The following is a 16,607-nucleotide window of genomic DNA, read 5'->3' on the forward strand; positions in this document are numbered from 1 at the left end:
GTGTGCTATAATGTGAATTTCGGCTCATACCGTGTGCTATAATGTGAAAGGAGCACCAGTACTAGATAGTATAAGGGGTCCTACTACATTGAAGGACACGCCCCTTTTGAGTGACCGCGCCCCTTTTCCGGAGCGCGGGCGCCCCTTTTCCGGAGCATAATTGCTATCTGCACTCTTTCATTCCACCTTCAAAAATTCAACTTCGACCACTGCACCTACATACACATACATACACACCCTGACATCTTTATATGCAGTGACACCGGTGGCGTCTGCACATACTTTCCTTTTGTATTTTTTTTTTATTATCATTTTATTAATTTATTATTTTTATTAAGAAAAAATTATTATTATTATTATTATTTTTTTTTGGGGGGGCGCCATTATTGATCTTGCCCTGGGCTCCAAAAACCCTAGTTACGCCTCTGCTTGTAGTAAAAGCTCATGACATGAACACTTGCTGCTGAGTACACATACCCATAGCCTAGGCATCTGCTAGGCGCACCAGGCACCGACACCGCTCTGGCTGCCACAGTACGGGCATTCCCCCAGACAGGAGTTCAGTCACTGATAGGGAAATCCCGTAGTAAGAGGCTCCGTACTTGGTAATATTACGCGTGCAGTGTGGCGTGGCTGGGGGCTGTCACTCACGGCAGCAGCAGGTATATAATGGGGAGAGGTCCCCGTCAGGCTCCCAAATGCCCCAGCACTACCAGCAGCTACAGGTGGTGAGGCGGCAGCAGCAGCTCCGGGGATGGCGCACGCCAATGCCAGCAGCAGCACCATGAACAGCTCCCTGCCCGGGCTCACCCTGGGCGCCGGGGGGCTGCGGCCTCTGGACTTCGGGGAGTGGACCTTCCTAGTGCCCAGCTCGCTGCTGCTGATCTGCCTGAGCGGGCTGGGGGGGAACCTGTGCGTGATCGCCGCCCTCCTGCACACCGCGCGGGTCACGCCGCCCGCCCTCACACACTCGCTGATCCTGAACCTGAGCGTGTCGGACCTGCTGCTGCTGCTGTTCTCGGTGCCGCTCCGAGCCGCCGCGTACTCCGGCTCCGCCGTGCCCCTGGGCTGGTTCGTGTGCAGGACGGCGGACTGGTTCGCTCACTGCTGTATGTCCGCCAAGAGCATCACCCTGGCCATGGCAGCCCGAGCCTGCTCCACGCCCGCCGGTGACCCTGCCCAGCAGGCGCCCCCCAGGCCGCTGGGGATGTGTGCGGCGACGGTGGGCACCTGGCTGCTGGCTGCCATCCTGCCCCTGCCCGAGTGGTACTTCACCCGCACCAAGCACATGGGCGGCTCGCTGGTCTGCCTGATGCAGGTCCCGGCCCGGGCGCAGGAGCTGATAGTGGTCTATGTGACTGTGTACCCGGTCCTGGTGTACTGCGCCCCCTTCTCCGCCGCCGCCCTCTACTTCTGGAGGGCACATGCCCAGTGCCAGCGCCGGGGGAGCAAGACGCAGAACCTGCGCCAGCAGATCCGCTCCCGCAGGCTGAGAGTGGCGCTACTGGGCGTCAGCGGCGCCTCTGCCCTCCTGTGGCTGCCGGAGTGGGTGACCTGGCTGTGGACCTGGCACCAGCCCCCGGGGGCGCTGCCCCCTCCCCCAGTATTGCAGGCTGCAGCCCAGGTGCTCATGTTCTCCCTCTCCGCCATCAGCCCCCTTATCCTGCTGCTCATGTCCGACGAATTTAAAGAAGGGCTCACCGGTGTGTGGCAGCGGGTCACATCGCCCCGGGCCCCTGAAGCGGCAGCATCGCCCGGTGTGCAGGAGCAGGGGGCGCAGAGCTCGGAGGTCCTGCCAGGATCCAGCACCTCCTCCCCGGACCCTGAACCCGGACAGCAGCCGGACGGCTTCCTGCAGCAGTCACCATCTCAGCAGCTGTTCGGGAGCCAGGACAGTAAGGAGAACCCGGTCCTGCCAGATGTGGAGCAGTTCTGGCATGAAAGGGAAGCGCAGCCGCCCGACAACAGCAATGACCCCATCCCATGGGAGCACCAGGAGCACGCTGCCGGCACCTCTGACCCATCAGGCATCAGCATGTAATGGGCCGCATGTGCCGTAATTATTACTTCCCCCAGGCGAAGGGACCAGTCCGGGGGAGGACACGATGAACACCTGGCCCTGTATGAGCACATTCCCAACACCAGACTTGTCCAGGTATTATCCATAGGCTCTGGATTGCTGTGACCTTTGCTAATTCTGGAGGCTTCACTATTGTGCTGGCCATAGAGAACCTGACACTGGCGCATCTACATGTATACAATGTGCAGAACAAAAATCTGATATAAAAAAGAAAAGAAAAAGTCTTGATACAAAAAGGCCCCCAAAATGTATGTGCTGTATAACGTAGAGGGGATGTATGTGCTGTATAACGGAGAGGGGAATGCACAGTATGTTCTGTATAATAGAAGGAGATGTATGTATAAGTGTATGTTTGTATAAGGGGGATTTATGTGCTGTATAACATAGAAGGGATGTATGTGCTGCATAACAAAGATGGGAATGTACAGTATGTTCTGTATAATGGAGAGGTGATTTATGTTTACGAGAGGGGATGTATGTGCTTTATAACAGAGAGAGGATGTTTGTATAAGAGGGGGGGATTTATGTGCTGTATAACAGCGGAATTTATCTGCTGAATTACGAGGGGATGTATGTGCTGTTTAACAGAGAGGGGAATGTATGTGCTGTATAATGGAGATGGGTGTATGTGCTGTATAACCGGGGAATGCACTCATTGCATAATGGAGGGGATGGGGGGTATATGTAAGGAGAAAGGATGTATGTGCAGTATAATGGAGGAGATGTATGTGCTATATAACAGAGTGAAATGTACAATATGTGCTGTATAATGAAGAGATGTATGTTCTGTATAACGAAGATGAGAATCTACAGTATGTTCTGTATAATGGAGAGGTATTTGTAAGAGAGTATGTTCTGTATGTGTAAGAGAGTATGTTCGTATAAGGGGGGATTGTGTTGTGCTGTATAACGAGTGTATGTATAAGAGAGGGGATGTATGTGCTGTATAACAGAGGGGATATATGTACTTTATAACGGAGAGGGGAATGTACAGTTTGTGCTGTATAACGAGGAGGAGATGTATGTTCTGTATAACGGAGAGGGGATATATGTGCTGTATAACAGAGAGGGGAATATATGTGCTGTATAACAGAGAGGGAAATGTATGTGCTGTATAATGAGGAGGAGATGTATGTGCTATATAACGAGGAGGAGATGTATGTTCTGTATAACAGAGAGGGGAATATATGTGCTGTATAACAGAGAGGGGAATATATGTGCTTATAACAGAGAGGGGAATGTATGTGCTGTATAATGAGGAGGAGATGTATGTGCTGTATAACGAGGAGGAGATGTATGTGCTGTATAACAGAGAGGGGATATATGTACTGTATAACAGAGAGGGGAATATATGTGCTGTATAACAGAGAGGGGAATGTATGTGCTGTGTAATGAGGAGGAGATGTATGTTCTGTATAACAGAGGGGAATATATGTGCTGTATAACAGAGAGGGGAATGTATGTGCTGTATAATGAGGAGGAGATGTATGTGCTGTATAACGAGGAGGAGATGTATGTGCTGTATAACAGAGAGGGGATATATGTACTGTATAACGGAGAGGGGAATATACAGTATGTGCTGTATAACGAGGAGGAGATATATGTGCTGTATAAGGGAAAGGGGCTGTATGTTCTGTATAACGGAGAGCGGATATGAATGTATGTGCTGTATAATGATGAGATGTATGTGCTGTATTACAGAGAGGGGATATGAATGTATGTGCTGTATAACAGAGAGGGGAATGTATGTGCTGTATAATGAGGAGGAGATGTATGTGCTGTATAAGGGAAAGGGGCTGTATGTTCTGTATAACGGAGAGGGGATATATGTGCTGTATAAGGAGGGGATATATGTACTGTATAACAGAGAGGGGAATGTATGTGCTGTATAATGAGGAGGAGATGTATGTGCTGTATAAGGGAAAGGGGCTGTATGTTCTGTATAACGGAGAGGGGATATATGTGCTGTATAAGGAGGGGATATATGTACTGTATAACAGAGAGGGGAATGTATGTGCTGTATAATGAGGAGGAGATATATGTGCTGTATAAGGGAAAGGGGCTGTATGTTCTGTATAACGGAGAGGGGATATATGTGCTGTATAAGGAGGGGATATATGTACTGTATAACAGAGAGGGGAATGTATGTGCTGTATAATGAGGAGGAGATGTATGTGCTGTATAAGGGAAAGGGGCTGTATGTTCTGTATAACGGAGAGGGGATATATGTGCTGTATAAGGAGGGGATATATGTACTGTATAACAGAGAGGGGAATGTATGTGCTGTATAATGAGGAGGAGATGTATGTGCTGTATAAGGGAAAGGGGCTGTATGTTCTGTATAACGGAGAGGGGATATATGTGCTGTATAAGGAGGGGATATATGTACTGTATAACAGAGAGGGGAATGTATGTGCTGTATAATGAGGAGGAGATATATGTGCTGTATAAGGGAAAGGGGCTGTATGTTCTGTATAACGGAGAGGGGATATGAATGTATTTGCTGTATAATGATGAGGAGATGTATGTGTTGTATTACAGAGAGGGTATATGAATGTATGTGCTGTATAACAGAGAGGGGAATGTATGTGCTGTATAATGAGGAGATGTATGTGCTGTATAAGGGAAAGGGGCTGTATGTTCTGTATAACGGAGAGGGGATATGAATGTATGTGCTGTATAACAGAGAGGGGAATGTATGTGCTGTATAATGAGGAGGAGATGTATGTGCTGTGTAAGGGAAAGGGGCTGTATGTTCTGTATAACGGAGAGGGGATATATGTGCTGTATAACGGAGAGGGGATATATGTACTGTATAACAGAGGGGAATGTATGTGCTTTATAATGATGAGGAGATGTATGTGCTGTATTACAGAGAGGTCATGTTGTGGACTTTTTTAATCATGCACCGAGTGAGTTGGGTCAGTAATTATACCATCTGCTTCCACAGACAGCAATCCTCCAAACATGAGCTGTTGGGAAAACTTCAGGGTTGAGGTAAAAACCATGGCTCCATGGTATGTGGTCTATTACAAGTCATACCAATCAGCTATGGAATGGCAACAACATACAACAGACAGGATTGTATTTGTGAGGAAGTACAGGTCATTCTGTTATATATGTATTTTTTTTAAACATTGTTTTAGTATAGGTGAACTGTGGTATTACTTTACCCTAGTTGTTAGAATGGTTGTGTTTTCTCAAATACTTCTTTAATGTCCTTACCTCACTGCAAGGTGGATGACACACCGTGGCTGTCTAGAAATAAGAGCTCTTCCCGAAACTCAATTATAGCTAGTACATACATATCTACAATACGTTTGCTTGCTGTTTATGCAGCATCTTCTGTGTATGCAGCAAATGTGCTGCTCCAAGTAACTAGACTGAGGATTTAGGTGAGGAGTTCACAGAGTTCTAGTTCCTCATTAAGATCCACGGGGATACAGACAGCTCTGCATTTAAGAGGTCTATTGTATGTACAGATTAAATGCACTAGGCATATAGGTCTTAATGAAGGTCACTCTAGAACTATTTAAGCCAGTGGTTCTCAAACTTTTTTTAATCATGGCGCCCTAGAGTATCAGAATTTTTTAACGGCACCCTTAGGCCAAAAGTTTCTTATTGAGAATTTTAGAAAACAGTAAGTAAATTATGATTATGTGTCATCCTTCGTTTCTTTAGTGTGGTGCGGAACAATATTAGATTCTAGTTGTCTATTACTTTGACCATAAAATAGTTTGAAATGGTCCTGGACCACCAATCCAAGGCACCCCTGCTTGTGTCCTGAGGCACCCCAGGGTGCCTAGGCACACATTTGGGAACCACTTATTTAAGCCATTCACTTTAATCCTCTGTCTGCATATAACAAAACAAAGAAACAATTCTATAAAGTCATTGCCTGTAATTTAGGCAATGTGTAAATGATATGTTATCATACAACACTTCCCAAAGTATCTTATGACTGTACTACATAAATGATAAACTAAACAAAATGCCAGGATGTAGTCATTGTGACACATTTCAAATTGTCAGATACTCCTTGAGAATTTAAAATTATTTTAGCATTTACAGCTTGTGCCAAATGACCAATTTAAACAGACTTATGCGCAGTAGGATTTGTAATAGGTTTCCTGATTTTTATAACAGATTACTAAAGAGAACTTATATTTAATTTTAAATGGTATTGTTACTTTATGTTTTAGTAAAGATGTCTAGAAACAAATAAAGTTATCACCTTTTCCCATTCATTGCGTGTAACATAAATCACTATTTTTTTTAGATCTTTAGCATTTGATACTATAAGGAACAGACAGCCTATGGTGAATTTCCTATTAGGCATGAGAGGCACGTGCCTAGGGGCGGCACCTGTTTGGTGGCTGCAGTTGGATGCTTACGCTGGTACTGTCAGCCCAACAAGTATCAGTAACTGCAAAATATTTCCACTGTACTGTACAATATGCCATCTTGAGTGGAGTGTAAATGGGTAGCACATGCACATACTGCCCCTGTAAACTGCCCTGCTTAGTAAATATGTACAGTATACATAATTAAAATTTTTAAAAAAGTCACTTTTTTTTATTCTATTAAATTGACTATCATCAAATGAAGGCTTATAACCAATCAATAAAAATAGTAAAATTGGGCAGACGAGGGGCAGCCATTACTGTTGTGCATAGGGGTGTCCTCACCCCTATATCTGCCCCTGCAGACAGCTACTCCATAGGAGCACTGAAAGCACTTGGTTGTGTATAATTGTGTCTATTATTGTATTGTCCTGTAAGCATTGTATTAAAAAAAAAAAAAAAAAAACTCGAAAAGCGGAACAAGTAACCGATGTAAAGTTTGCTCAAATTCCTTAATGTTACCTTTAATCGCCAAAATTCACCAAGAGGTCCATTTATCACGGATCACATATTGAATGCGATATAGGCGGGATCTTACCGCCCAGTATCACATTGCAATATGTGATCCTACCGGCTGGATGTATTATCCAGCACATGCAGGACATGGAGCACGTCCCTGGCATGTGCTGTGATGGCTGCCGGGGGTGCTGCGCATACGCGGTCAGTCCGATTCACACATGCACAGCAGGGACTTCCAAGGAGGGTTCCAGGGGAACCCTCTGCCAGCTACAATTATGATATGTAACCCATAGGCTACAATGGGCTGAGGCAATATCGGGAATGCATCGCCTTCTGGATATTAGTAAATTGGGCAGCATTGGGGGATGTATCCAGCTGCTGCAGGAATGGTGGGATCGCAGCAGGTATTGGAGATACCACTAGATGATGCCCAATGGAGCAATTCAATTTTGCTCCGTTGGGGAGACACTTTTCAGTTCACAACCCCCCATGCTGGCGAGCTGAAATGTATGAAAAGTTACCCATTTATGCACCCAAACGGCACTTTTTGTGATCATGCCCATTAGTTTTGTTGAGTTTATTTGCTTCACGCGGCTAAACCCGACACAAATGGGCGCAATAATGGGCATCACTTGAATATTGCCCCTTCAATCTCCCATTACTTTAGACGGGAGATCGAGTGGTGATATCAATTGAATCCCCCTTAAAGTCATAGTCACACTAATTCAGAGGGAATAAGGGGGGTATTCAATTAGACCCAAAAATGTTTCTTCAACGAAAAATGGGGTGGTTTTCTTTAATTTTTTTTCTTATTATCGACAATTTTTTGTTTAGCCCCTGTTTTTTCAGTCTGAAAAATTATCAATTTCTGTGTGAAAACACATATGATCCTCAAAAAGTTGCGGACTTGTGTGTTTTCACGATCAGGAAAAAAAAGGCTGATTATCGTAGATATGGTTTCATCTGCCTGAGGCAGGCAAAACAAAACCCCAGATAAGGGCCAGCATACCACCCTAAGAATGATTCAGGATTTTTTGTCATAAACCAGGATGATCTTGGGAAAATGTACTATAAGGAACAGACAGCCTATGGCGAATTTTCCATTAGGCACGAGAGGCACGTGCCTAGGGGCGGCACCTGTTTGGGGGCCGCAGTTGGATGCTTACACTGGGAGAGCCAGTGTAACGATTCTCTGCCACTGTGGATGTGTATAAGTCACACTGTGCAAGTGCTGCAATGGTTTTGCTATAGCGTTCACTGTAGGTTCATTTGCAAAATTCAAAGTCAAGGGAGAGTTTGTTAATGCCGACGCATCATGATCTTATTTGGGGTGTTATACAGCTTTGTCCAGTAACAGTACGTGGGTATAGCAGCATTATAACACTGCATGCCAGCAATGCCCAGACCCTCCTATCACCCGTACTCATATGCCCAGATTCTCTTACTACAACCTGGGGGCCTGGCCCAGTAACAGTACGTGGGTATAGTAGCATTATAACACTGCATGCCAGCAATGCCCACGCCCTCCTATCACCCTTACTCATATGCCTAAACTCTCTTACTACAACCTGGGGGCATGGTCCAGTAACAGTAGGTGGGTATAGCAGCATTATAACACTGCATGCCAGCAGTGCCCAGGCCCTCCTATCACCCGTACTCATATGCCCAGATTCTCTTACTACAACCTGGGGTATGGCCCAGTAACAGTACGTGGGTACAACAGAATTTGGGGTGCGAGTTTGTTCTAAAGGGATAGCATAAAACACAGTCAGCTATAGTAGGCACAATTGAGCAAATAGGGTCTGGAGGCGAAAGTGTCTATGTCAAAGACATCAGGTGATCTAACTATGTTAGCATAAACTAGGGGTGGGCAAAATACGGCCCGCGGGCCGGATGCGGCCCGCGAACTGATCCTGCCCGGCCCACTGCCTCCCACCAGCAAGCAATGACAAGCGGCCCGACCAGCTGAGCTGCTTGTCATTGCTCGGCATTGCAGTACCTCCAAGCTGCCAGCGGCGCCTCTCTCCCCTGCTGCTGCTGCTGCGTTGTAGCAGCCTCCTCCTCCCGCCTCCAGACTCCCCAGTGACAACGGCTGTGTTCAGCCGAAAAGGGGGCGAGGCTACGTGCCGATGAAGGGGCGGGGCTACACGGGCCATCAGGGGGCGGAGCTACACGGGACAAGAGCCAGACTGCTGCAGATCCATCCTTCCTGCCACTGCCAGCCAGATCAGTAAGTTAATGGGAAAAGTGAGTGAGAGAAAGTGTGTGTGTGTGTGTGTGTGTGTATATATATTATAAGGGCACGGTCGTGCCCTTATATTAAGGCTGAATCGAACAAACGGAATTCTCCCATAGGGAACTTCTGAGATGGGGGCATGGTGTTTGAGGGGCTACACCTCAAAACTGATTGGACGTACCGAGCTGAAATTTGGCATGGACGTGTAGAATCGTCACCCGCTGGTGCATGCCAAATTTCAGGGCAAAATAATAAAAAATGAGGAATTGAGAGTAAGCTAAAGTTCCAACTGTCAGTTTTTTTCTGCCACTCCCTCTGTGGCTTTTTGACATGGTTTTCCTATAGAGTGAATGAGGATTTTTTTGGGAAGGCATAACTCAGGATAGAGGACAAATTAAGACTTGGGGTTTGTTTTATTAGATAGAGTATGTCCCAGTGTAGTGCCTTTTGGGGTTGTGGTTTTTTCAAAAAGTTATAGTTTTTTTTTAATTAAGTAAAATATGCCCCATTATAAAGACAGGGCTTTTCAATTTGTTGCGCCTGCGCAGTGGCCGCCAGCAGGGGGTGAACATAGATGAGCTTGTCAAGTTGTGCACGAGGAGAGCGCGGGAAGCAGTGTCTCGTGCATGACGAGGACAGCTGCAGGCGGCGGGAGGACGAGAAGGAGGGAGCCTCTACAAGACCCGGAGGAGATCGCGGGACGTGAGCGATGGAGGGAGCCTTACTGGGGGAGGAGAACGACGGAGCAGAAGCCGGGTCCCCTTCAGGAGTGTCAGCGGGAGGAGATAGCCGCAGCTCGGAGGAAGCCGGGCCCACTTAACTCAGCGGGAGCGTCGGCAGGATGTATGCCATCCTTTCTTATTTTTCTTATACTTCTCCCGCCCTGTTGTGTCCGCCCGCCCGGCCGCCCTGCTGTGTCCGCCCGCCCTGCTGTGTCCGCCCGCCCGCCCGGCCGCCCTGCTGCCCTGCTGTGTCCGTCCCCCGCCTGCCCGCCCGGCCTGCTGTGTCCGTCCTCCGATGCTGTGCCCGCCCTGCTGTGCCCGGCCGCCCGCCCGCCCTGCTGTGTCCGCCCGCCCGGCCTGCTGTGTCCATCCGGCCTGCTGTGTCCGTCCTGCCGTGTCCGTCCCCCGCCCTCCCTGCTGTCTACGCCCATCCCCCCCCGCCCTCCCTGCTGTCTACGCCCATCCCCCCCCGCCCTCCCTGCTGTCTACGCCCATCCCCCCCCGCCCTCCCTGCTGTCTACGCCCTCCCTGCTGTCTACGCCCTCCCTGCTGTCTACGCCCATCCCCCCCCGCCCTCCCTGCTGTCTACGCCCATCCCCCCCGCCCTCCCTGCTGTCTACGCCCATCCCCCCCCCGCCCTCCCTGCTGTCTACGCCCATCCCCCCCGCCCTCCCTGCTGTCTACGCCCATCCCCCCCGCCCTCCCTGCTGTCTACGCCCATCCCCCCCCGCCCTCCCTGCTGTCTACGCCCATCCCCCCCCGCCCTCCCTGCTGTCTACGCCCATCCCCCCCCGCCCTCCCTGCTGTCTACGCCCACCCCCCCCCGCCCTCCCTGCTGTCTACGCCCATCCCCCCCCGCCCTCCCTGCTGTCTACGCCCATCCCCCCCGCCCTCCCTGCTGTCTACGCCCATCCCCCCCCGCCCTCCCTGCTGTCTACGCCCATCCCCCCCCGCCCTCCCTGCTGTCTACGCCCATCCCCCCCGCCTTCCCTGCTGTGTACGCCCCCCCCCCCCCCGCCCTCCCTGCTGTGTACGCCCATCCCCCCCGCCCTCCCTGCTGTGTACGCCCATCCCCCCGCCCTCCCTGCTGTGTACTCCCACCCCCCCCCGCCCTCCCTGCTGTGTACGCCCACCCCCCCCGCCCACCCTGCTGTGTCCGCCCATCCCCCCCCGCCCTCCCTGCTGTGTCCGCCCATCCCCCCCGCCCTCCCTGCTGTCTACGCCCATCCCCCCCGCCCTCCCTGCTGTCTACGCCCATCCCCCCCGCCCTCCCTGCTGTCTACGCCCATCCCCCCCGCCCTCCCTGCTGTGTACGCCCACCCCCCCGCCCTCCCTGCTGTGTACGCCCACCCCCCCGCCCTCCCTGCTGTGTCCGCCCATCCCCCCCGCCCTCCCTGCTGTGTACGCCCATCCCCCCGCCCTCCCTGCTGTGTACTCCCACCCCCCCCGCCCTCCCTGCTGTGTACGCCCACCCCCCCGCCCACCCTGCTGTGTCCGCCCATCCCCCCCCCGCCCTCCCTGCTGTGTCCGCCCATCCCCCCGCCCTCCCTGCTGTGTACGCCCACCCCCCCGCCCTCCCTGCTGTGTCCGCCCACCCCCCCCGCCCTCCCTGCTGTGTCCGCCCATCCCCCCCCCGCCCTCCCTGCTGTGTACGCCCATCCCCCCCGCCCTCCCTGCTGTGTACGCCCATCCCCCCGCCCTCCCTGCTGTGTCCGTCCACCCCCCCCCGCCCTCCCTGCTGTGTCCGTCCATCCCCCCCCCGCCCTCCCTGCTGTGTCCGTCCATCCCCCCCGCCCTCCCTGCTGTGTCCGTCCACCCCCCCCCGCCCTCCCTGCTGTGTCCGTCCATCCCCCCCGCCCTCCCTGCTGTGTCCGTCCATATCCCTGCTGTGTCTGTCCACCCCCCCCCCGCCCTCCCTGCTGTGTCCGTCCATCCCCGCCCTCCCTGCTGTGTCCGTCCACCCCCCCCCCGCCCTCCCTGCTGTGTCCGTCCATCCCCCCCGCCCTCCCTGCTGTGTCCGTCCATCCCCCCCGCCCTCCCTGCTGTGTCCGTCCATATCCCTGCTGTGTCCGTCCACCCCCCCGCCCTCCCTGCTGTATCCGTCCACCCCCCCGCCCTCCCTGCTGTATCCGTCCATCCCCCCGCCTTCCCTGCTGTGTCCGTCCATCCCCCCCGCCCTCCCTGCTGTGTCCGTCCATCCCCCCCCCCCGCCCTCCCTGCTGTGTCCGTCCATCCCCCCCGCCCTCCCTGCTGTGTCCGTCCATCCCCTCCCGCCCTCCCTGCTGTGTCCGTCCACCCCCCCCCCGCCCTCCCTGCTGTTTCCGTCCACCCCCCCCGCCCTCCCTGCTGTGTCCGTCCACCCCCCCCGCCCTCCCTGCTGTGTCCGTCCATCCCCCCCGCCCTCCCTGCTGTGTCCGTCCACCCCCCCCGCCCTCCCTGCTGTGTCCGTCCATCCCCCCCCCCGCCCTCCCTGCTGTGTCCGTCCATCCCCCCCCCCGCCCTCCCTGCTGAGTCCGTCCATCCCCCCCCGCTCTCCCTGCTGTGTCCGTCCATCCCCCCCGCCCTCCCTGCTGTGTCCGTCCATCCTCCCCCGCCCTCCCTGCTGTGTCCGTCCATCCCCCCCGCCCTCCCTGCTGTGTCCGTCCATCCCCCCCGCCCTCCCTGCTGTGTCCGTCCATCCCCCCCGCCCTCCCTGCTGTGTCCGTCCATCCCCCCCCGCCCTCCCTGCTGTGTCCGCCCATCCCCCCCGCCCTCCCTGCTGTGTCCGCCCATCCCCCCCGCCCTCCCTGCTGTGTCCGCCCATCCCCCCCGCCCTCCCTGCTGTGTCCGTCCATCCCCCCCCGCCCTCCCTGCTGTGTCCGTCCATCCCCCCCGCCCTCCCTGCTGTGTCCGTCCATCCCCCCCGCCCTCCCTGCTGTGTCCGTCCATCCCCCCCTGCCCTCCCATCCCCCCCGCCCTCCCTGCTGTGTCCGTCCATCCCCCCCCGCCCTCCCTGCTGTGTCCGTCCATCCCCCCCGCCGCCCTCCCTGCTGTGTCCGTCCATCCCCCCCGCCGCCCTCCCTGCTGTGTCCGTCCATCCCCCCCGCCCTCCCTGCTGTGTCCGTCCATCCCTCCCCGCCGTCCCCAGACTCATCACCTGACACTCACACGGACCTGACACACACGCACACATTCACACGCAGCGCCTGACACACACAGTCGCGCAGCGCCTGACACACAGACGCGCAGCGCCTGACACACACAGACGCGCAGCGCCTGACACACACAGACGCGCAGCGCCTGACACACACAGACGCGCAGCGCCTGACACACACAGACGCGCAGCGCCTGACACACACAGACGCGCAGCGCCTGACACACACAGACGCGCAGCGCCTGACACACACAGACGCGCAGCGCCTGACACACACAGACGCGCAGCGCCTGACACACACAGACGCGCAGCGCCTGACACACACAGACGCAGCACCTGACACACACACACACGCAGCACCTGACACACACACGCAGCACCTGACACACACACGCAGCACCTGACACACACACGCAGCACCTGACACACACACTCACGCACCTGACACATGCACTCACACGCAGCACCTGACATACTCACACGCAGCACCTTACACACACACACACACACATGCAGCACCTGACACACACACGCAGCACCTGACACACGCAGACATGCAGCACCTGGCACACGCAGACACGCAGCACCTGACACACGCAGACACGCAGCACTTGACATGCAGCACCTGACACACACACACGCAGCACCTGACTGACACACACACACACACACACACACACAGCACCTGACATTCAGACATGCAGCGCCTGACACATACACACACGCAGACATGCAGCGCCTGACATGCAGCACCTGACAGACACACACACAGACATGCAGCACCTGACACACACACACACAAATATGCAGCACTTGACACACCCACACACATACAGACATGCAGCACCTGACACACACACACACAGGCAGCACCTGACACACACACACAGACGCAGCACATGACACTCACACGGACCTGACACACGCACACACTCACACGCAGCACCTGACACACACACACAGACGTGCAGCGCCTGACACACACAGACGCGCAGCGCTTGACACACACAGGCACGCAGCACCTGACACACACACACAGACGCGCAGCACCTGACACACACACACACACACAGACGCGCAGCACCTGACACAGACGCGCAGCGCCTGACACACACACACAGACGCGCAGCGCCTGACACACACACAGACGCGCAGCGCCTGACACACACAGACGCGCAGCGCCTGACAGACACAGACACGCAGCGCCTGACACACGCAGCGCCTGACAGACACGCGCACTCACACGCAGCACCTGACAGACACGCGCACACGCACTCACACGCAGCACCTGACAGACATGCGCACACGCACTCACACGCAGCGCCTGACAGACACGCGCACTCACACGCAGCGCCTGACACACACGCGCACTCACAGGCAGCGCCTGACACGCACACACACTCACACGCAGCGCCTAACACACTCACACGCAGCGCCTGACACGCACATACTAGTGATGAGTGGGTTCGGTTCGTCGGAATCCGGACCCCCCGAACTTCACCCCTTTTACACGAGGCAGGTTCGAACCTTCCCGCCTTGCTCGGCTAACCCAAGCGCGCCCGAACGTCATCATCCCGCTGTCGGATTCTCACGAGATTCGGATGTCTGCATTCGTGGAAAGGGGTCCCATGTGTAAACATGGGACCCCTTTCAGTCCGTCTGGTCCGGGTGTTCGGTTTGTTGTTTTGCCAAGTACGTGGATTTAATCTGGAACCTGGATCAGGTGAGTATAATTATCTTTTATTTTCAGGTACCCGTGGATTCTACTTGAAGAGGACCGACTGCTTCGTGTCAACATAGGTAAGTATGTGTGTGTCGGCAGGTGTGAAATAAAGTTATACTTTCACGGTGTCTGTGTCCTGTTTTTATTTGGGTATTTTTTTTCCAGTAGAACTACAGGTACCAGCGGGCCCGTTTTTCTCCCGCATGCTGGTACTTGTGGTTCTCAAAGTACCAGCTTGCGGGGGAGGCTTGCTGGGACTTGTAGTACTACTGGAAAAAACAATATTCTTTCAATTTTCTCAAGGCTATCAGCCTCCCATCCGCAGCCCTTGGATGGGGGGGACAGCCTCGGGCTTCACCCTTGGCCCTTGGGTGGCTGGGGGGGGGGGGACCCCTTGATTGAAGGGGTCCCCACTCCCCCAGGGTACCCCGGCCAGGGGTGACTAGTTGGATATTTAATGCCACGGCCGCAGGGCACTGTATAAAAGTGACCCCCGGCTGTGGCATTATCTGTCCAGCTAGTGGAGCCCGATGCTGGTGTAAAAAATACGGGGGTCCCCTACTCTTTTTGTCCCCCGTATTTTTTGCACCAGCACCAGGCGCAGAGCCCGGTGCTGGTTTTAAAAATACGGGGGATCCCCTGTCCGTTTTTCCCCCGGATTTTTAGAACCAGGACCGGCTCGAAGAGCCCGAGGCTGGTTATGCTTTGGAGGGGGGACCCCACGCAATTTTTTTTTTCGGGTTTTTTACATTCCATTTAAAAAAAAAATAATCTTTTAAAAAATATATAAATAATACTTGTGCCTCCAAAAAAGACAAACCAAGTACCTAATCCCTTCTAATATAGATATGCTATTACCAAAAAAACAACAACTTTTATTTATTAGATTCCGCCTGCAAAGTGTGACGGATTGAAAATGACGAATTTACTGTTTAAAAGCACTGTTGTCGAATTTGCAAACTTCAATTGAATATACTTTTGTCGAATTGCTGCATTTGTACCATTGCAGAAAAGTCGAATTTGTCAAATGACGAATTTTAAAAAGTCGAATTTTGAAAGCCTGTAAGAATAGGCCCCGCCCCCTTCTTCACATCAGCCGTCCCCTTCTACCCCTGTACCTTGCTCTCTCCTGTCTGTGTTCTCTCCCGTCTGTAGGACTAGGCCCCGCCACCTTCTTACCCTCCAGTGACTGCTCTCTCCTGACAAGTGGACCAGGCCTGCCCCCTACACGCTGCTGGTGTCTTCATTGTTACTTGGTCTGGAGCTCCGTTGGGGAGAGAACTCACGTGAGCTCATTAAGAATGAGGAACTGGGATGTGCACCTGACACACACGCAGCACCTGACACACACACACGCACACACGCAGCACCTGACACACACACACGCAGCACCTGACACACACACACGCACACACGCAGCACCTGACACACACACACGCACACACGCAGCACCTGACACACACGCAGACACGCAGCACCTGACACACACACACACACGCAGCACCTGACACACACACACAGCACCTGACACACACACACGCAGCACCTGACACACACACACACGCAGCACCTGACACACAGACACGCAGCACCTGACACACACACACGCAGACATGCAGCGCCTGACACACACATGCAGCACCTGACAGACACGCACACACAAAGACACGCAGCACCTGACACACACGCAGCATTTGACACACACACGCAGACACGCAGCACCTGACACACAGACATGCAGCGCCTGACACACGCAGACATGCAGCACCTGGCACACACATGCAGCACCTGAAAGACACACACACACACACACACACAGACATGCAGCACCTGACACACCCACACACACAG

At 53.5% G+C, this 16,607-nt stretch overlaps 1 protein-coding gene and 1 long non-coding RNA gene across 2 annotated transcripts in view; both read left to right on the forward strand.

Moving 5' to 3' along the window:
• The first annotated feature begins 709 nt into the window (after positions 1 to 709).
• On the forward strand, positions 710 to 6,608 carry GPR151 (G protein-coupled receptor 151). Its single transcript, XM_063928105.1, has one exon. The coding sequence runs from the start codon at positions 755 to 757 to the stop codon at positions 2,039 to 2,041; it is 1,287 nt and encodes a 428-aa protein (XP_063784175.1). The 5' UTR covers positions 710 to 754; the 3' UTR covers positions 2,042 to 6,608.
• Positions 6,609 to 9,089: 2,481 nt separating this feature from the next.
• The window catches only part of LOC134935525 (uncharacterized), a 115,209-nt gene continuing 107,691 nt past the window's right edge, over positions 9,090 to 16,607 (forward strand). Inside the window, exon 1 of the long non-coding RNA XR_010180223.1 lies at positions 9,090 to 9,172. This is a non-coding gene — a long non-coding RNA (uncharacterized LOC134935525). The remainder of the gene's footprint in view (positions 9,173 to 16,607) is intronic.

The sequence above is a fragment of the Pseudophryne corroboree genome, chromosome 6 (genome assembly GCF_028390025.1).
Source record: "Pseudophryne corroboree isolate aPseCor3 chromosome 6, aPseCor3.hap2, whole genome shotgun sequence".
Lineage (NCBI taxonomy): Eukaryota > Metazoa > Chordata > Amphibia > Anura > Myobatrachidae > Pseudophryne > Pseudophryne corroboree.